Source organism: Manis pentadactyla, chromosome 11, assembly GCF_030020395.1.
Source record: "Manis pentadactyla isolate mManPen7 chromosome 11, mManPen7.hap1, whole genome shotgun sequence".
In the NCBI taxonomy this organism is placed as follows: Eukaryota; Metazoa; Chordata; class Mammalia; order Pholidota; family Manidae; genus Manis; species Manis pentadactyla.
In genome coordinates, this window is record NC_080029.1 from 8,563,994 (window position 1) to 8,586,282 (window position 22,289).

The 22,289-nt window shown below is 36.6% G+C and overlaps 1 protein-coding gene across 1 annotated transcript in view; it reads left to right on the forward strand.

The window, feature by feature from the left end:
- ATG2B (autophagy related 2B) overlaps positions 1-22,289 on the forward strand; it is a 79,838-nt gene that overhangs the window by 25,818 nt on the left and 31,731 nt on the right. Inside the window, exons 15-33 of the mRNA XM_036882310.2 lie at positions 580-853; positions 2,153-2,255; positions 3,844-4,036; positions 4,327-4,469; positions 8,706-8,863; positions 9,219-9,391; positions 9,868-10,018; positions 11,005-11,204; positions 11,376-11,456; positions 12,480-12,586; positions 12,740-12,832; positions 13,419-13,489; positions 13,880-13,956; positions 14,230-14,400; positions 16,009-16,150; positions 17,867-18,069; positions 19,046-19,272; positions 20,267-20,375; positions 21,735-21,929. Of these exons, the coding sequence (XP_036738205.2) occupies positions 580-853; positions 2,153-2,255; positions 3,844-4,036; positions 4,327-4,469; positions 8,706-8,863; positions 9,219-9,391; positions 9,868-10,018; positions 11,005-11,204; positions 11,376-11,456; positions 12,480-12,586; positions 12,740-12,832; positions 13,419-13,489; positions 13,880-13,956; positions 14,230-14,400; positions 16,009-16,150; positions 17,867-18,069; positions 19,046-19,272; positions 20,267-20,375; positions 21,735-21,929 (2,871 nt within the window). The remainder of the gene's footprint in view (positions 1-579; positions 854-2,152; positions 2,256-3,843; positions 4,037-4,326; positions 4,470-8,705; positions 8,864-9,218; positions 9,392-9,867; positions 10,019-11,004; positions 11,205-11,375; positions 11,457-12,479; positions 12,587-12,739; positions 12,833-13,418; positions 13,490-13,879; positions 13,957-14,229; positions 14,401-16,008; positions 16,151-17,866; positions 18,070-19,045; positions 19,273-20,266; positions 20,376-21,734; positions 21,930-22,289) is intronic.

Sequence of the window (22,289 nt, forward strand, 5' to 3'; positions counted from 1 at the left end):
AAAAGCAATTTGATGGGATCATAGCCTTGGGTTGGATGGGAGCTCAGAGTGAGTCATTTAGTGAATTTTAATTTAGAACCTATCTATGTTATGCCAGCCTCTGGCCTTAGTCCTGCAAATACAAGGATGAGTCAGGAATGGGCCTTTGCATTTGGCATAATTCAGCTGATTTCACATTGAGACTTTAAAGTAGAAGATTGGTAGATGAATCCTTCAAATTGAATGGTGGGTACTATATTAATTTTTAATGGTACTGAATTTTTGATCAAGCTAATTTACATATTATTTCTTAGTCTATAGTAAGATATAGATTTATAGCAACTGTCTTCACTTTGATTCAGTTTTTATTTTGATTTATTTTTATATGTGAAAGTTTAACTAGACAGTAGTTCTGACTGTCAATAACTGTTGCATTATGCAATTTCATTACCTGAAGTTAACATGATAATTTGAATTGTATTTTAATACATTATCCTGAATGAGAAAATAGTGATTATATATACATTGTAATGTTGAATACTAATATCACTTACGTTTCTTAATTTAACATTTTGGCATATTTTTGTTGTTGTGTTCTAGCACAAGGCTTTCACTGAAGTATTTCTAGATGATTCACATAATCCTGCAAATTGTCGGATGTCAGTGCAAGTTGCCACACCAGCATTAAACCTTTCTGTTCGCTTTCCAATACCTGATCTTCGATCAGATCAAGAAAGAGGACCATGGTTTAAGAAGTCACTACAGAAGGAGATCCTTCATTTAGCATTTTCAGATCTAGAATTTAAGACTGAATTTATAGGAGGATCAACCCCAGAACAAATTAAATTGGAGCTTACCTTTAGAGAACTAGTTGGTAAGATTGAACATGCCTTTAAAAGAGCCAGACTAGACACAAACAGCTGCTACTGAAACATGCATCATGTAAAGCATATGACAGCCCAAAGGTAGTACAGAGAGCATTAGGGTCGAAACCGAGAGTGACTTTTTTCCCAGTGTTGAATACAAATATGTAGTAGAAGTCAGCTTAAAAAAAATTACTAAGCACGATGACTTACTCTCTTTGTTGATGCTTCTTTTCTACGGGGGAATGGGTTGCTTTAGTCTATGCTTTTACTACCACCTACCACTTAATTGTTGTAGGGCTAATGTGATAGCCAGCATTTACTGAGTGCCTCTCTGTTAGGTGCTGTAGCTAAGCATTCTTTTGTTTCCTTTCATCATCATTGTTATGTTAGGCTTATTATTTCCAATTATTTTTATCATTTATAAATGAGAAGCAGAGACTTAAGAAAAGGTACCTTCCCAGGTCCTGCGTAGGAAATGGCAGAGTCAAGATTCAGACCCAAGTCTGACACTAAAGTTTGAGCTTTGAGTCATCATACTATTCTCCAAGAACTTTTCTTTGTAAATCCTGTTTTAAGTTTTTCTGTGCTACTTTGCTTTTGTCATCTGAGGAAGAGAATATATAGACTCACACAGTGAGCTAAGTCTGTGAAGAGCTCTGGAAAGTCCTGACATTTTATCCTGTGGTTCCTAAACAACCCTCCTCTGCCACCACACCCTCTTCCCCCCCTTGCTTACCTGAGTTTCACACATCTTCAGAGATACAGTGATTATGACTTCGTGAAAGCGCCTTTCGGGTTTCTCTGATCTCTCCTTATCTCCAGTAGTAAGAAAGTCATTATTCTAGAGGGAAGTCATTCCTTGTAAAAAAAGATTGAAAAACCTTTTATAGGGTTATTGTGAATAGAGGTAATTCTTTCAGTGCTTGGTACAAAATAAACATTAAAGAAATGTAATTATTATCTCTGTGTTTCTAGATGCACTGCATAAACTTTTATAAGGAATAATCAGTAAGTGGCACTCAGTAAGTGCTAACTGCTGATCTCCTATGTCATAACTGTGTACCTTACATGTTAAACTTAATAATTTGAGTTTATCTCTTATACTATTATAGGGCTTGTCCTGTTCTACAGCATTATTCATTTATTCCTATGCGTACATATGAAACGGGAATAAATGAATAATGCTGCAGAACTTAATGTTGCATTATGTCTCTGATTTAGAGGATTTCTGGTCCTCTAAAGAGAAAACTTTGTCTTTTAACACTTGAGAAGAAATGAACTTTACTTAATCAGTCTTGTTTTATTAGGGTCATTCCAGGAAGATAAAGGAGAACCATCTATGAAGTTTTTCCATGTGTCTGGTGGAGGAGATGGAGATACAACATCATCAGATGATTTTGACTGGCCACAGTGAGTAAGCAAATGTATATGATACATACATTTAATGAGATTTTCCTTCCAATGGTAAATTTCTGTAGTCCTTTTAAACAGACATTTTGGCTACTAAGTTTAAGCTAAAAAAATAGAGCCTTGATGAGAGAACCCAAATTAAATAAAAAATATATGTTGAGCACTATCCTATGAAAGATATCTGATAGATATTGTAAGAGATGGAAGTATAAAATATGTTTTCTGATCTCATGTTACCTAGTCTAATTAGAGGGTCAAAAAACCATTAACCATTTAAAAAATAATTCAAGGCTATAATACAAGAGATATCATATGGGATCATTTGGTTAGCTGTCAAATGAATTTTATAGTCAATGATTGCTTTAGGGCAGTGTTTTCCAAATCTAGGGAGTTTTTTATAAGATACTGATTCTTGGACCTCACCCTGAGATTTCTGGGATAGAGACTGGACATCAATCAGTACAGTTTAAAAATTATACCAGGTGATTCCAATGTGAAGGTGGATGCAGAGAACCACTGCTTCAGGATTTCTTAGGAGATATCATTCCATAAGTTAAATTAGTTGGAGAGTGAGCCTGGATTATATTTAGGTTATATTTAAAATAACTTAATTTATTGGAAATAATGATCCTTTATTGTATTGAAAACTGAGTATTTGAAGTCTGTAAAAATTGAAGGGGTCTTTTTTGTGCTGTTTTTCTGCCTGCCTTCCTTTACACCCTTGTCGCCTATGGATCTGGGCCTCTCAGGTGTTTAGGACAGGCTTAATCATACATGCCCGATAGTGAGCATTCAGAGCATGAGTTTCCATCATAAGAAATGGTTCTACTTCAATTAGATAATTTGGAATCACAATTTACATGAGGGTACCTATAAATTAGCAAACAGTGTGATAGTTTGTAACTGTTACATATGAAACACAGCTGTTCTCTTTGAGGGTACTGTGCTTCCTCATGATGGGGGCAATGTGATAAAAAGGAGACACCCAAGCCTGTGCTGGTGATGTGATGGAGATGAGGAGGGGAATGGCGTTGCTCTGGAGCAAGAGCTCCTGCCATCAGAGGCTGTAGGCTCCTCGTGGTCTGGGTTTGTGTAAAACGACAGCACGAGCCTATTGTTACTGGAATTCTTGAAGGAAAAGATTACTTTGTTGTTGCAGTTTTGAAACTATTCCCTAATTATTCTCCTTTTTCCATTGGACCAATTTATATAATATGAAGTTTCTTAGGTTTTTCGTAATAGCAGAACAAACTGCATGTGGAACGATTTGGTTTAATGATAATAAATAAGTTTTTAGGTAAAAATTTGCTGGCTGTTAATGAAATTTAAAAACTACTTTTTTGTCTTCAAAAAGTCAGATTTTCAGTTAGCCAAGTATAAAGTGGTAATGCCTTTTATTTGTTTCATCAATTCCACACTGTTAAGTTTACAATGTGTGCAGAAGTGGGTTACATTAGACATAATAACTTTGGAGAGAAGCTGAATCTTAGCAGCAATGATTTAATCAGTGGTCTTTATATTTGCATTAAAGTTAAAGTTTTGCAGGTGATGCTTAGATCTTGATTTTTAAAATTGCCTTTGCTATCAGAATTGTGCTGAAAGTAAATCCACCAGCCATGCATTCTATTTTGGAGAGAATAGCAGCTGAGGAAGAAGAGAGTGATGGCCACTATCAGGAAGAGGAGGAAGGAGGTGCTCATTCCCTGAAAGATGTTTGTGATCTGAGAAGGCCAGCCCCATCGCCCTTTTCTTCTCGTAGAGTAATGTTTGAAAATGAACAGGTAAAATCAAAGTGTGAGCAAGCAACAAAGGGATTATTCTCTGTCATATAGCAGTGGTTTTCTTTGTCTTCCAAAAAATACTTAGTATTTTATTCTCCTTTTTCCATTCTGCTAGGTTTTTAGCTCCAAGATTGAATATCTGTTTTTCTTGGTTAGGAGTTAGAATTTACATGCTTATTTATTTGCTCCCATCCTAAGTCATACAAAGAGGGCAAGAAGATGCTACTACTATTTTAAACATAAAATGGTTATTTGATGTCTTTTTTTTGTACTAAACTATTATATTTTAGATGGTGATGCCAGGAGACCCTGTAGAAATGACAGAGTTTCAGGATAAAGCAATCAGCAATTCTCACTATGTGCTGGAACTTACATTACCCAAAATTCATGTAACACTACCTAATAAAAGCTTTTATGAGAAGCTTTATAATAGGTGAGTTTAAACACATTTAGTTGGATCTATGGGGATCACTTTTCTGCCTCCTCACCTCCCTGGTTTCCTTCTTCCCCCTATTCTTTCCTTTCTATAATATTATCTACTGTCTCGTGTGTACTTTGTATGGTATTGATTATAGAACTATTACCATTACGGTGGGCTGTCATAGCAGAGTTTCCTAACAGTGTGCCTAGCAAGTGGCTTGCTTGTGTGCGAGGCATTTATTCCCTCTGCCATCACGTTGGCTGGCCCTCACTTGACCTTATAACAGGGTACTTGAGCAAGTGTCTCCTTCCTCTGTGTTTGCCATGACATGAAAAGAGTTGGAGATACTTGTATAGAGGGCACATAGTCTCCATAAGCTCAGTTTCATCATCTCTAAAGTAAAGATGATACTCGAACCTGCCTGGAAGAGCTGTTTGGAGGGTTAAATGATGTAACACTTAGAGAGTTCTGAGAACAGTGCCTGTAGGAAGCACTCAGTAATCAGCTGCTGCTGTTATCATTCTACCCATTGAAGGAATCTCTTCTGGGGCAGGCCTGAAAGACCGTCTTGTGGGTTTCAAAAAAAGATGTCCTTAATTGTCTATCATTGCTAGCTTCTCCTATATAAGCAAGTTATTCTACTAATCTTCAGAAACTTGAAACTATTGTATCTGTTATAGATTTACTTGGTATCAAATATCCTTGGCCTTTATTCCTTATCTGTTTAATAGTAAGTAAGCTCTGGATTTCCTTATTGACTACCAATGTCCAGAATTGTTGGTCTTAGAATCAGAAAACTAAGATCTACTTAGTTTAGTTGTCTTAAAGATGAGATTCACAGGACTGTCCATTGAGGTATAGGAAGAAAATGTTAATATTTCTATTTAACTTTTAAAGAAATCATTAAAAATTTTTGTCTTTATATTTTATAATTACATAATTTATAAATACAAGCATAGAATTTATAAATTCACATTCGAGGGTTTTCACAAACTTTTTTTAACTGTTAAGGTTACACATGATACACAGTTTGGAAACCACTGATCTCTGGACTATGCTTTTTATTTTATAGTTGAGAAGTGTCTATCAAGAGCTAATAGATATGTGAACAAATGGAACAATAGTTCAAGGGCTAGCCCAGAGGGCAGAGGGGCTTAGCCCATTTCTTCCTCTTTCTGCATTGACTGAGCAGGTGGCTGTTGGTTAAATTGGGACACGAGGATAGAAATACATATACTAAACATTCAGTTTATAAATATATGTTCACTTACACCTTTTTTCTTAAGTATAGGACACGGCCTTTGAATATGAGCCAGCCACTGGTTGGAATTTTTGCATAATATATGCCCCCAAAGGCTTTGTCTGCAATTTTCAGTTTCATTTTCTTTAAAGTGTGTGAAAAAATAGTTTCAAAGCAATCCTAGTGCAAATCCTGTGTTTTTTAAAATTTTCCTACCTTTGTATACTTAAAAGCCATCAGCACACTAATAAAATATACTTCCGTTAACAAATACATCTGGGATGAGCAGATTTGAGGCCAAACACAATTAACGCTTGGTGAACATACAGAACAGAGTTGTTCTGGTAGAAGCAGTTTTTAGGTGTGCGAGGGAGTGTTGTGTCAGCAGCTGCAGTGAGCATATAGGAACGCTGGTCAGGGTGGCAGGTGGGCTGGTTGGTTGCTTAAGTCAGGGAACTAGAGAGTGTCTTCTTCTGGGGAGTTGCTTAAATGGGGATTCCTAAGAGAGTTTTTGTTCTGTCTTGGCCTGCTTCTGTGTTCCTCAGGCCCCTAGAATTATGTAAATACTGAACTGCTTGCTCCCTCATTCCTGTGCATTAGGTCAATCATATCTGAGTTCTCAGGGCGTGAATCCTTTGCTCTTTATTTAGCTTTGTGTGCATATATTTTATTTTCAAACCAATATTTTAAAAGTTTTCAAACATTCTCAAACTTACAGAAAAGTTGCAAGTGCAGCACAGAGCTTTTTTCCCTGAGCTATGTGAGAATAAGTGCTGCCAGTGCCCCTTCAGCCTTGAGCATTTGAGTGTTTATTTCCCACAAACAAGGATATTCTACTTACCTTGATTCAGCTGTCAAATGAAAAAATTAATATTTTACATTTTCATCTACTCCTCAGACTAGTCAAGTTTTACTAAATGTCTCAATAATGCCCTTATATATATACATATATACACACATATATACATATATATACATATGTATATATAATTTTAAAAATATCTTTCTGAGCAGGTGTTATAGCAACTCTGCATTTTACTTTATATGTTTAAAATATTGAATTATTCCTTTAGTGCCTTAGTCAGTTGGCTCTTCTTAGTCTCAGGTATAGGAAAATTTTTTCTATGTCAAAAGTTCTTTAGAATAGAATATAAACAAGAATTCTAATTGGTTTATTAAATTAAAAGCTTGTTGAGCATCTCTGTTTCAGGCTCATAGCCATAGTGTCCTTAAATACTTTAATGTGTCCTTAAATACTTTAAGTGTTTTCCTTCTTGATATTAGAAACATCAGTGTTTTATAGTATTAGTGATATCAACACTAAGTTTAGACCAAAATGTAATAAGGAAAACACAGTAAAATCAAATGAAACTTTTACATATCACATACCATGAACTCCAGGTTTTATTTAATAGTTTTTCTTTATCTTGGGAAGATAAGAGAATGGTTGTAGGGAATAAGGTAAAGAAAGTGTTTCCTGAGCAAATTCTTCATTTTGTATCTTTATTATTTATGTAGGCATTTAGATCAATATCTGGTTTTAGACTCTGTTTCTTTGTCCTGTGAGTAATATGCTCAAGAAGCTGTGAGCCAAATAAGGACCACACAGTTTGGGGCCTAGCTGCCGGTGTGTCTGAGGTGAGATGTATTTCTGCCCTGTATCCCTGGCATTCTTCACCTAGCGATGTTTCTAAAAGGAGACCTTTGGGTGGGGATTACAGTTTGCTGATAGTCACAGTACTCAGTCCTGATTCATGCTTTCTAGACTTCAGGAGCTCAGGAATTGCCCTGGGAAGTTCCTGGACAAGCAGCTTCTCACAGGAAGAGGTCAGGGCTACACCATCACTTGGCACCTTGATTGGTATTCACACTAGGCTTTACGATGAGTCTGCTTTTGGCATTCCTTCCGTGTGGGTCATAAAGAGTAAGTGGCCTGCCTAAGGTCACACAGCTAATGAGCAGAACTGGGACCAGAGCTACTAGTCCTTTAATCATTAAACCTTCAGTGCTTGCTGTAGGACCGAGGGACTGCAGTCTAAGAAGGGGAAACAAGAAAATACAGTGGAGTGTTAACAGGTGCTGTGATTGAATTCTACCTGTGAGGGATGCACTATGGGCCCAGATCTAACAAAAGGCTTCATAGAGGACCTGATAAAGTCTTGAGTTTTCATGAAACTAGAGCATGGGTGAAGGCTGAGGTGGTGGGATGGTGGAAAAGGCAGAGAGCATTTGAATAGGGACAAATATTTCTATGAAAAATATTAGTTTGAAAAAGATGTGGTAGTAGCCTAGCTTGACACCTGTCACCCCATTATTGGCTATTCAACTAGAAGGGTTTCCTTTCCTTATTCCCTGTTCCATATGAATTCTTTATCTCACATAAACTTCCCAATGAAGCTGTGCTTTCTGTTGAAGAAAGAAAAACCAGGTCTCCCTAGAGGAAGTGAGTAATGGAAGAAAACTGAACTGGGAGCTGGACGTGATCTGGGCTCTGGTCCCAGTTCTACTCATTAGCTGTGTGACCTTGGGCAGGCCACTTACCCTTTATGAGGCAGTTTTCAAGTGTGAAGTGATAATGTTTCTCCCTTGGCTGCCCCATAGGACTGAAAGGAGGGCCAAATGGGGCAGTGCAGGATGTTATAGTTTACAGAGTACTCACAGGAAGGTGAGCGGCCTGCCTGTTTGTTCTTCATGGGTTTTTAGTTTTCATTCACTTCCTCCTTTAAAGTGCATTGAGATGTGTGTAATTTGATGCATGTAACCTGGGTAAAAGTAGTCAGGTATCTAATTGTACAGATTCCTTTCTCACTGTCCTGCAGTATAGTTGTATCAGTTATTTTCCCATTGAAAGAACATAATTGATATTTTTAAAAAAACTCTCTCATAGGATCTAATTTTTACTTCACCATTTAGAAAAATCATAATTCATATGACCTCTTAAGTGGATATGTTTTGCTTTGCCTTTGGTTGAACCAGGAGTTATGTACTTACAACTTTTGCCTTTGTAGGATCTTTAATGACTTGCTGCTGTGGGAACCAACAGCTCCTTCACCAGTGGAGACTTTTGAAAATATTTCATATGGTATTGGGCTTTCAGTAGCCAGTCAGCTGATTAATACCTTCAACAAGGATAGTTTTAGTCCATTTAAGTCTACAGTTCACTATGGTAATATATTTTAAATTTGTTCTGAATTAAAATGCTTGGTTTATCAATAAACGAAGTGGCCTTTTCAATTGATATATTTTAAAATGTTTCTTTGATGTTTTCCATTTGTAACTATTTACAGTATGTTAGTAATTTACAGTATTTCTGCATTTCTATTATTGTTAGTGGTAACGTATACATTATCTGAATTTCAGCAGTAAAGAGGAAAACATAAAAAGTATATTTTTATTGCCAGGTCAGATTTTTTGTAAAAAAATAAACAGGTTGTAAAGTATACTCCTGTGATAATGTGTAAGTTGCTGTCTTATTTTAACAAGCTGTCAGGACATGTAATTGTAGCCCTTGTTTCTTATAGACGAGGAAAGTGGGTCTGAGGAGGACACCTTGCAGTACTTTTCGGCTGTTGACCCTAACTATCGTTCCCGGAGGAAGAAGAAGCTAGACTCTCAGAACAAGAACTCACAGAGTCTTCTCTCAGTTCTTCTGTGTATTAATCATGGATTGGTGGCAGTGTTTACAGATGTAAAGGTAAGGATTTACAAATCAAAAAGCGTGTTTTCAAGTGTACTTGCTTACAATTCTAACTGTGCTACCAGCACACATCCAGTAGCTGAGGTAGTTTGCAGTGGTTTCAGTGACTGGTGAAGATGAAGCATGCCATGATGATAGCCATTGGGAAATCTAGCTTCCCTTGCAGATCAAAACACAGATGTTACCTGGACTGTTTTGGAAAACGTGTGCTGGTTCCGCTCTTGAGGTGATAGCTAGTAACTTGCCTGTTATAGAGGAGTATGAAGTTCAGGGATTCATTTGTCAGAAGAGGCCCCACAGAGTGTCTAATTACTCAGTTTTCATAGAACCGTGCTTAATGGCTCACGAGTCATACCACTTTGCTGCCACTGGAAGATTCTCCTAAGCTGAATCAAGAAGGTGCCTCCTATGGGTCATTTTTACTTTTCTGTATTTAAATAAAGACTTAAATGTTTTTCTGATCTTTTTATTAGCAAGATAATGGACAGCTGTTGGAAAACAAGCATGGTGAATTCTGGTTAGAGTTCAATAGTGGTTCGTTATTTTGTGTGACAAAATACGAAGGTTTCGATGACAAGCACTACATCTGCCTTCACGCCAGCAGCCTCAGTCTCTGCCACAGAGGTAGGATGAGGGTTGAATATGTGGTTTTGTTCACTTCTGTTTAGGCATGTTTAAATTTTCTTTAATAAAGGAGCACAGAACTATGATATTAGAAATTATTTTCTGTGGGGTGTTCTGAGGCAAAGTTCTGAGGTTTCTGGGGCAAAGTAATATTAACTGTAAATTAGAAGTTGACTTTATGTTCTTTTTTAGTAACAACTTTATTGAGATATAATTCACATACCAAACAATTTACCCATTTAAACTATACATTTCAGCAATTTTTAGTATTTCACAGAGTTGTATAACCATCATCGCAGTCAATTTGAACATTTTCATCTCCCCAAAAGAAATTGTGCCCTTTAGCAATAACCCCCACAACCCTCCCATCCCACCTAGCTCTAGGCAACAATTGATCGACCCTCTGTCTCTGGATTTGTGTATTCTGGATGTTCATGTAAATAGAATAATACAATGTATGGTCTTTTGTGGCTGGCATCTTTCATTACCATGATGTTTTCAAGGTTCATTCAAGTGTCTTGGTATTTCATTCCTTTTTATTGCCGAATACTCCGTTTTATGACTATACCACACCATATCTTAATATCCGTTCATCAGTTGATGGGACTTTACATTCTTTATACTTTCTGAAGTGGTATTTCCTTTTGGTAACAAATACACAATACCATTCTTTGAGCACATTCTCTGTATTACCTTGGAATAGAAATGACATACTTGTATAGTCTTAATATTTATCAGATTTTCCTATTTAAACTTACTTTTCCTAGCATTTCAAATTTTAACTTTTTTTAAGTTGGATACTGTCAGTCATACCAACGTTAGCAAAGAAGTATAGCTTATTAATACCTAACTGATTCTTGGTCATTTTGCCTCCAGGATTATATTACATCCAGTGGAAGTACATAGATTCTTGTTTTGAGTTATAGAAGCCCATAAACTAATTTCAAGTATCATTTTGTTAAATTTTCATCTCATTGTGGGTGTAGGCATAGTGGATGGAGTGATTCTTCCTACAGAAACACGACTGCCCAATTCAACCCGCCCACATTGGTTGGAACCTACTATCTATTCCTCTGAAGAAGATGGCCTCAATAGAGCTGCTTCAGATGGTATTGGTGGAGACACTTTGAATATGCTCTCTGTTGCAGTCAAAATATCATCTGATAAATCAGAGTCCAATACAAAGGTTTGTGTATTGTACTTTTATACCATTAAATACTTGCTATTGATTTGATTACTGGCTAAAAATGATTGCATAAAGGGCAACACATTTATTTTCTTAGAAAAACTCTTCAAGTTTTGAATTAGAGGTTATTATGTAAGCAATAAATGTAATTCTTTGTGTTGTTCTGTACAGGAATTTCTCATTGCTGTTGGACTGAAAGGAGCCACTCTCCAGCACAGAATGCTTCCTTCTGGGCTTAGCTGGCATGAGCAGGTAAGAGAGCTGTTATGTATGTGTTGATTTATTTTTACTTTATATTGACATATAATACACACACTGAAAAGTTCATGAGTCATAAATGTTCAGTGCTTGTTGAATTATTATGAAGTAAACACTCTTATATTAATGCTTCTGAGTTTAGAAAATAGAATGTTATCACCACCCCAGAATATAATTTTTTACCTTCAAGTTTGGTCCCTAAACATCTTAAAGACAGAGTTATCCTTCATGTCATTAAAGGGAAGGGATTCTTTCCCAGGACCTGTAGAGTGCTTGATGTAGAGGAACAATAAGTGATGTATTGACCTTCACTTATAACCATATATTCTTTTAATGCTATAGTTTCAGAATTATTCCCTAGGCCAGTAACACGCTTTGAGGTATTTATAAGGATTTCTGTAATTACTTTCCAGTTTAATAACTCTAATTGGTTAATGAAATATAGTTAGTTACTTTTCAGAGGAAACTTTGGGTAAGAAGTTAACTTTTCTTTCTATGAGAATGAAAACTAGTGCACTATGGTTCTTACAATTTCTAACCTCATTTAAATAGAAATTTAGGTGAATAGATGTTGGTGAAAGGGACTTGTTTTCAGACTGAGCTAGTTACAAATCTAGGAGAAAGAACTTCTCCCACCAATGGATTGCATAGAGAACCAGATGGAGAGTCTTAAGCAGTTTTTAGCAAAATTTGTTTTTTAAAGAATTATTCCAAGCAAAATAATATGAATATATATATATATTATACATACTTTGTTAGTTTCATAAGAGGACTTTTCAAAGATTTTGGTGGTAATGCAGTTTTTGGATGGGCTTCCTCATTGAAAATTCTAGTTTTGCAAATACTTTTTGAAATGAATTCCTTTAAAATAATGATTGTTTTTTGTTTTAGCATTATGATTTTCCAGTAAATGGTTGCTTTTTCTGTGACATTTTATTTTACGTTGGTATTAAGGATATCATATCAAAACTTTTTTTTTCTTCTAAAGCAGGGCATTTTATATTTTTGTGATTATAGATTTTATACTTCTTGAATATTGCTGATGAACCTGTTCTGGGATATAATCCTCCAACTTCATTTACAACTTTTCATGTTCATCTCTGGAGCTGTGCACTTGATTATAGGTTAGTTTACAAATGGAACAAAAGTTTTATTTAAAATATGTACTAAGTTTTGAAAAAATACATCATTCAATAGAGTTGAAGTTCAAAATGCTCTTTAAAAGTAGTTTCTGTTGTTGCGGCAGGCTGATGTTCTGTCGTTTCTTTTGGTATTAGGCCTCTTTATTTGCCAATCCGATCTCTTCTTACTGTTGAAACATTCAGCGTTTCAAGCAGCGTTGCCCTGGATAAATCGTCATCTACTCTCAGGTGCCTGTGTAAACTTTATTGTATACTAACTGCAGCTGTTCAAAACATACTAACTGATAGGCATCTAAATACTCTGATTAAAGTCTCAATCCTTTTAAAATCAGCATTCTTTTACTTATAGCCATGTCCCTTTTCCCACGTTTTGAAGTTTTCTTTCTCAGATGATTCATCCCATATCTTCTATTCATTACTGTTTTTCATTTTTAGGGAGGAAATTAACTCTTGAGATTGTTAATTTACCTTTTAAAACTTACAGAGAAACTTTTGATAATATCTGATATACTTTATTTTCATGATTTAAAATAAATCTTGTGAATTTGAGCATTTATTTTAAAAAAACTACTGAAAATTTGTAATTAATTTGAGCAGATGACTTAATCTCATTCTTTATATCATTTAAATACTCCTAGCACTCATAAACAGTGAATTTTAAATTTAACATTTAAAGAAATGTTAGATGACATATTAGAAACTTCGTGTGACTTTGGTAACATGAAAGAATGATACAACTAAGTATATAGTGATCATGTGGCATGTATTTGAGATTAGTGTTTAAGATGTTGTTTTTATCTTTTTTTTCCCTCAGAATAATCTTAGATGAAGCTGCTTTACATCTGTCTGACAAGTGTAACACTGTCACTGTAAACTTGAATAGAGGTAAGAGTTAAGGAACGAAATCTGGATAGATGAATGCTTTTCATTTTTTTGTGTGTGAGTATTTTAAAGCATTTTAACTCTGGAATAATGCCGGTGAACTAAGGCTTTCATTATATATCAGTTGGAAGTTGTAATTCCCTTATAACATCAGTTAAGTGCATCAGACTATATATACTTTATTTATTTTATATAAGACAAATTTATTTCTAACCAACGTGAATTGTAGGGTGTTTGTAGGATGAAATTATATTTCTGTTGCATTATAAATATCTGAAGCACTACATGCCATGAATTTTAAAGAGATGCTAGTTTTATTAGGTGTTGTTGGTTAATATAACATTTTTGAGAGCTGTACTCATGTATTTTGTTAATTACTTTTAAAAATTTTAGATTATGTTCGTGTGATGGATATGGGGCTTTTGGAATTAACCATAACTGCAGTGAAAAATGATTCTGATGGAGAGCAGGTAAGTTATTAAAAGAAATGGACATTTTTATTTAAGTTCTATTTTTATAGGAAAAACTAAAACAGTATTGAATTTACTATAAAATTATTTTTCCCCTTACCTAATTTTGGTCAAAAATAAGTAAAATATTTAAAAATTAAGATTGAATTACTATAAATACATATTTCTGTGGCAAGACAAATTATCTCATTTAATTTAAACCTATGCAAAAAGAAGAAACTTGTCTCTTGTTTGGAAAACGTTTTCATCTTTTCTTTCCTGTGTCCTGTCCAGACTGAACCACGCTTTGAGTTACACTGTTCCAGTGACATTGTCCACATCAGAACATGCTCGGATTCTTGTGCTGCATTAATGAATCTCATTCAGTACATTGCAAGCTATGGGGACCTAAATGCAGCTAATGAGGCAGAGATGAAGCCAGGAGCCTCTCAAAGAAAGATGAAGGTATAGGCAGCAACATTACTCGTTAGAACCAGCTCATCCCCTGCCCCATTCCAGCCACATGAGAGACATGTTTATGTCAGTGAGGTCTGCATAATTGACCTCATGCAGTAGAAGAAACTTTGAAAAATTTATGTGTTCCTTACTTCTAGAGTGATGGGGTCTGAAAGGTGATTCCATGGGCATTTTTGGAAAACATTCTACTGTTTGATATTCTTTGTTTTAGAACATTAATCTTCTCAACCAACATAATGCTTTTTTCCAGACTTAAGTAATTTTTGTCTGTCTTCTGGGAAGAAAGAAAACATTTATCATGTCAGAGCTTGTTATGTGCAAATTATTTATAAAAATGCTATGAGAAGATAGATGGCAGGTGTTAGTATTGTTACCAGAAGATTCATTTATATAATATCTTCCATATTTGTTATCTGTAATACTACCCAGTTTGCAGCGTACTTTCTCATATGTGATCTCCTTTAACCCACTTAAGTAGAATGGTTAAAGATTATCATCTCTGTTTTACAGATGAATTAGTTAAAACCCAGAGAATTTAGGCAGTTTACTCTAATTAGTAGCAGAAACAACAATAAAACCTAGATAGTTTAAGTCCTGGTTCAATGCTTTTTGTTACCCCCAAGTGTCCTCCCTGCCCTCTCTTATGTCCAGATTGAGCACTGTCCAGTGGTGTGGTTAGTGTGTTTATTTTTTCAGTGCGTTTTCATCCTTTTCCATGGCTGCTACTGTGGACAGAATTCTCAGTCCCCATAGGTTGTGGAGCTTCTGGGAAGGGTCTGAGTGGCCTGCATTGTCTTTCATTCAGGATGACCTTGCACTTCATTGTGTTTTCACTATTGCACTTTCATTGTGTTTTGACTCTTTGTTCCTGCTGTATTCTCACTGATAATAAGGTGATTTATGACACACCTCTCTACTGGTTATTCTCCTTTTAAAAATAGTCTCTGGTGTATTAAAAGGTATTTTAAATTGTCCTTTTCAAATTGGCTATTTCCATTTTAGAGTCACGGTCTTATTTAAAAGGCATGGTCTGGATTGAGTGAATCCACAGTTCACTTATCCATAGCGGTTAAGCATCAGAGCTGGAACAGCACCCCAGGAATCGCATTTAGTAGATTTCCCCTCTTGGATATGTTCCCTCTTGTCCTTACTTAGTGGTCCATTTATTCCAAGAAATGAGGCTCTGACCTACAGTGGCTTTGTCTTAAAGGGGGGAAAAGTCATTGCAGCTGTCAGATTTGAGCAGCTCAGAGTCTTCGGAGAGAGCTCTTCCCTCCCTTCCCCCAGTTTTACTGCAGCTTTGTCACCTCCCTTTTCTTCTAATGTGTCACCTCTTTGAGATCCCAGTTTATTGTGCTGACTTTGAGGCAGGCAATGACACATGCATTTCTATTTGCCGGTAGTTGTTGGGGTGATGATAATACTGAAAACTTCAGATAAAAATGTAACAGTTGCTGGGAAGAATATAGAAAAATGAATATATTCCTTTTTCTGGTGTTTTTGTAAAATGTACTATATTTCTAGGACAAAATCATGTTAAACAGTTTGCTTCCTAGAGCATTTTCAGTTATTTTTAATTAGGTTTTTGGGCTGTAGGTAGATTCTGGCAGTCGATCATCCTCACGAGGTCCAGTACTTCCTGAAGCAGATCAACAAATTTTACGAGATTTGATGAGTGATGCTATGGAGGAGGCTGACATGCAGCAAGCCACTTCATCTGCAAAGCCACAGCCTAACGGTAAGACAGACCAGGACTTCTCTGGGGTGGCACCGGTTGTGCAGTGGCGGCTTGCATTGTGTTCTTATACGTTCTTCAGTAAGTAACTTAGTAAAGAAAAGACAAGTCTGAGTTTTGGTGGATATTTATTAGTCAGCTTGTGTTTATTGACTGTCTAGTAGATGAATAACACTGGCCCAAGTGTTGAGGTGGGGATACAGCTTAAGTGGAGACAAATCTTAACGTTTTCTGGTAGCTTGTAGTTTAGTAAAGCAAATTGTCACTAAACCAGACTGATGCTAGTATTTAGAACAACTGAAAAACAATGTGAGAAGCAACTTCCATCTGTGTAAATACTCTCTAATACTCAGTTATTTTACTGTGGTAAGTAACTGCTCTAACTGCTCGGATTGTGATTGTTTAATTAGACTTTAGTGAACATGAGATGACTTGGCTTTTAAAAAGTGAATAGGGTTTAGGTGTGTAGAGGGGCGAAAAAAGGTAATATTGGGAAAATCGTTAACATCACCAGAAGCACAAAGGCACACATGAGCCTTATTAATTAGCAGTGAGGGCTGTTACCCGACATAGTTCCCTGCTTATTGAAAAGCATTTTTCAGTTAAGTTGGATAAGCAAGGTGGAACTAGATCGTTGAAAGCCACATGGAAGCATCTAAATATTTTGAAGCTTCTGTCCAAAAAATATTTTTTTCCTAAGTGGATGAACATAGCTATTTCTGTATGTTACAAAATTTGGATTTTTAAATATTATTTCATGGTGTTATGAAAGTTTAGCATTAAATGCTTCCATTCTAATTTAGAATAAATTAGAACAAAGGATGCAAACTTTTAGCTTCTTCTGTATTACATTATTTGTTATAAAATATTACTAGCTAACCTACTATGTGGGAAGGAATATGAACATTTACTGAGCAGGTTCAATATACAAGGTTCTGTACTAGGTCCTGGGCACTGAGAAGGATGAGTAAGTCCGAAGTGCTGCCATAGAATTTAAAATTTAGTCTATGAGGTTTTTGAAGCTAAAATGTCACTTTATTTTTCTTAGAGTTCTCAGTTCATATCACAATGTTTGGTGTGAATGACTGAAAAGGAGAAAGAATTAGTGAATCTAATATGTGATCTAAACATATGAAAATGTATGTTTGCATACAGATTTCGGCATAGTTGCAGTCTTTTGTGAACTTTATACTTAGAGAGCTACCTGAGAGCACGTGTCCCATTTGGGTATCCAGCACCCCAAGGTGTAGTATTTTTATTGCCTGGAATCACTTCCTTGGCCAAAGGTTTGCTTGGCAACTATTTCTCCCCACCCTGTCCACAAGCAGAGATTCCCGGTAGCTTGAGATGGGGCGCTTCCAGATTCCCCCAACCCCTTTGCAGTATTGTCCAAGACAGTTCTTCCAGAGCTCCACCCACAGGGCAGAATTGTCAATATGAAATTCTGGCTAAAACAAAACTGCAGTCAGCACTAACCAGGTGCTGCTGAATTTCTGAGATTTTCTCATGCCAAATAACAAAGACGAGACTGTAACTTTATGAAACCATCACTGTTTTCTTAGAGAACTTCAAACATATTAGTCTATGTATTAGTTGTCAGAGGGTTATTAGAAATGAATTAAAGTATCAACATAATGTGTATCTCCCATGTGGCTAAAATGCTTACTAAATTTTGTTTCAAAATGTGTCAGACTTGATTGTTGCAATCTTTTCATGTAGGTGGTTTGGAAGAAAAATCCCAAATTCAGGAGCCCTGTTGTTCAGACCTCTTCCTGTTTCCCGATGAGAGTGGGAATGTGTCCCAGGAGCCCGGCCCCACTTATGCTTCATTCACTCATCAGTTGATCAGTGATGCAATGACAGGTGTGCCCACTGAAAATGATGACTTCTGCATTCTTTTTGCCCCAAGAGCAACCACTCAGGTAATAAATTAATAACATAATTGAGGCCTTAAGATAGTGTTACAAATTGAATTGACCAAACGGCACCTAAAAAAGTTTCTTTAGCTCTTGCTAGCTCTTTATACTTCAGAATTACAGATTTATTATTGATGCTTTGTAAATGTCAGTTATACTTTACTACTTCTATGACACATCTCTCAGAGAAGAATGCTCTGTATTTACCAAATTTCCACCATAAGTCATTGACCTGCAGATGTTGTGTGTAGTAAGATAACTCTTCAGGGTGGTGAGCTCAAGTGGCAGAAAGCGGTGCTGCACAGAGTTACTAGTCCAGGAGTCGGGGAAGGTAAGACATGGCTTGTGTGAGGGCTGATGGTTAGTCTGTATTATATAATTTCCATTTTAGAATCATGCTCACATTTGAAATCATGGTCTAGATTTAATGAATCCACTGTTAATTAACCAAAATGGTTATTAAGCAGTGGTGCTGCAATTTAGCCCCATGAATCACCATTTAGTGTTTATATGTATTAAGCTGCCTGAAAGTCTTAGTTGGTGACTGCATTTATTTTACTAAGTTCTGGGAAATTAAAAAATAAAGCAATCAAATTCAGTATAAGCTCATTATTAGGAATGTCGTAATTGGTTGAAGAATGTTGAAGTATGTCAGATTTGAAATGCAGTATTGACTTTGAATCAGAGGACCACACACACAGACACACACAAAATTTGTGCCTTTTTATTGTCAAATAGTAAAAGCCAAATTGTAGCCTATAAAACATCCTTATGGAGTGATTTACATAGAACAGAAAGAGCCCATTTTATGGTTAATAATGCAGAATATCCTATGTGATGATTAATGTCAATACTTACCCCATTTTATATATTGAAATTATTGAAAAGAATGGGCAATCAAGGAATCCCCTTGAGATACGCAGCATCGTCGGTGGTTTCTACTGAGATAAGACAGTGAGTGTTACCTGTTTCTTTATTTTAGGAGAAGGAAGAAGAACCAGTTGTAAAAATAATGGTTGATGACACAATTGTGATAAGAGATAATTATTTTAGTCTGCCCCTTAAGAAGACAGATACGAGCAAAGCCCCATTGCACTTTCCTATTCCTGTGATTCGGTATGTAATTAAAGAAGTATCTCTTGTTTGGCATCTTTATGGAGGAAAGGATTTTGGAACAGCTCCTCCTACTTCTCCAGCTAAAAGTTACATGTAAGTTAATTTCTACTTAAGTTTATTTGTCAGGCCAATATATTCTTTTCATATAAAAAAGTACATAGAATGTGTCTTCTTAAGAATTGCTAATAAAGTAATATTAAGACTTATGTAATTTAATGTTCAAGTTTTCCATCTGTAAACTCATTTGCAGTGTTTGTATTTTTATGGAAATACTGTGACTTAAGTGATTTCCATTCAGCACAATTTTTCGAGTTCTTATCAAGTGCCAGAGCCTGTTAGAGACACGTTCACTGAGATGAGTAAGACCGAGACCACGTCCCTCCGTTCAAAAGGGAGAGATAGCAATGAGGGCAATGAGGTGAAATGTGTGCCGGGGGAGGCAGGGACCAGGCAGGCCCTCAGTCTACAGGACCCAGCAGGGCATCCGGCGCAGCTGTGAGGAACGGAAGTGCTTGTCTATGAGTGTGTCATTTGGTGGTGCTGGAAGAGAACGAGGCAGGGAGATGAGGTAGGTCTGTGGAGGCAAACATTCTCCCTGTGGTGGAGAAGGTCGGAAAAGGCTTCCTGGAGTGGTAACCTTTGGTGCAGCGGTGTAGTGCCTTTTTCTACTTACAGGAGATTTTTAAAAGCTCACAACTTTACTATAATTCTTTTTCTCTACTAATTGGGATTTCTAGAACTTGTATACTCTTATGATTATAATGGATTTCTGAAGTAATAAGGAACTTTTAAGTGGTCTATTTCTGTCTGTCTTGTGATATGAGCACCAACATCATAGTTAAGCTTTTCTGTAATTATAAATATTTAGCAAGCAGATGATGACCATAATGGCAATAATAAAATTGATATTCTCAATGTCTTCAAAGTATAAAAAATCTGGTTTTGATTTATAGTAATAAAATTTGTGGCACTGTTTTAATAGTTCTGTACTATTATCTTCTCTTTTCACCTTGTTACTTTTCCTGACCTCATCCACTGCCTTTCTTTGAATATTCCTTTAACAAAAAAATTTTTTTTTTGTTTATAGTAGTCCCCACAGTTCACCTTCTCACACACCCACGAGACATGGACGTAATATGGTATGCGGGGGAAAAGGAAGAAACCATGACTTTTTAATGGAAATACAGTTAAGCAAGGTAAGGTGGCATTTTGAAAGGAAAAATCTACTGAGGTAGGAGCATTAGTGGGGTTCTTTGGTTATGCCCCTGCCCTGTAGTCTTGAGCTGTAAATCCCACCCCTTCAGATTGGAAAGGTGCAAGGGTCTTGTATAAAACTTGACCTCTTTTTCTTTCCTAAACGTTCTGAGAAGATTGAAGACTTCTGTTTTGTTTTCCCAGGCTACCCCTAGAGCAGAGTCTCTCAGAATTGAGCAAGCATCAGAATCCCCCTGGGATCGTTGTGACACAGGTTGCTGGGCTCCAGAGCTTGTGATTCAGTAGGTCTGAGGGATGGTCCATGAATTTGCATTTTTAATGAGTTCCCAGGTGATTCTGATATTACTTATCCCGGGACCACACCTGGGGAACCACTGCCCTTGAGTAATTATCTGGACGTGCTTGAGGTCAGTTCGCACCTAAGTCAGGTCCTTTGTGAAGGTCTAGAGACAGGTAGGGCCAGGCCACCAATGACCTTATGTCTTGCCAATGGGTTTCAGCCCTGGACAAGTTCACTATGGATTCAGTGAAACCAAAGAAGTGACAGTGGAATATTCTTGGGGTGAAAGGGTTTATACCTAACTTAATTCCCACAGTGGCAGGTCAATCACTAGAATCCCGTCCCCTCAGAGTGAGTCTGCATACAGCAAGCCCATCTCTGCCTCTGGGCCCCTCTATCCCCGCAGCCATCTCAGTCTCTGTCCTCAGCGCTGCCACCACTCCAGTCTCGTCTCTGCCTTCTTGCAGCCTTGCAGCTGTGCCATGGTGTCGCCTAGAGCACTGGGTGGAGCTCTCTTATATAGAGTCAGTAATGACGTATTGCCCACACGTGTGCAGTGAGCTAGCCAACTAGGGCTAGGTGAGAGTCCTGGCCACAGGACCCTTCACTTTCTCCACACTTTACATACATTTAATTCTGTTAGCTTGTCTGGGATTGTGCCAAATATCATATATTAGGGTGCTTAACACAGAAATACCATAGTGATGACAATTTCATATATTGTATCCTTGCCCCCATTTGGAACCTGTCTCCACTCATTCATTTTCAAGCAATTTCATAGGTATGCAAAATGATAATTTTATGTCTTGTTCTTTTGAGGGTTTTGCTTGAAGAAAATAGGGAATTTGACCAAGGTCAAATGAGAAATATCAGTCACACTGGTAGGATATAGTGTAGATCCATCAATAAACTAGTGAACAAATGAAGGGATGTTATTTTTCTCCAAAACTGGAATGGAAAGCTGAGAATTCAAAAAACAATGATGAGTGGTATTTTGTATTTTAAAGAGCAAATCTGATTTAAATAATATAAAGATTGTTCCTCCTCCGTGTGTGTGAAGGTGAAGTTTCAGCACGAAGTCTATCCCCCGCGCAAGCCTGAATGCGATCCCAGCCTCTCAGAACACCCAGTCTCCCGACAGGTGTTCGTTGTGCAGGATCTTGAAATCCGAGATCGTCTGGCAACATCGCAGATGAATAAGTTTTTGTACCTGTACTGCAGTAAAGAAATGCCTCGAAAAGCTCATTCCAACATGGTAAGATTTAAAACTTCTTTTTTTTGTTACACTAGTTTTGGGAAAATTTTTATGTCCAATTGCAAAAGATTTTGATTAGGGAAAATTACTGAATATTTTTTCTTATTTTAATATGAAAATCCCTTTAAATATGCTGCTTAAAGTTTTATGTTTTAAAAATTATTTTGTACATCACTTCTAGGGCCCACTAACTATGATTGCCAGTGTATCGATCCTGGAGGAAAACCAGAAGTCCCTAGTGATCTACACAAAATATTTAATATTGCTGGAAGTGTTCCAGAGTTCTAGCACTTTAAAATTTTAGTAGAATAGAAATGACAAGCTCAGGACTTGTGAAATGTCGTAGAAGCTGGTTTTGGA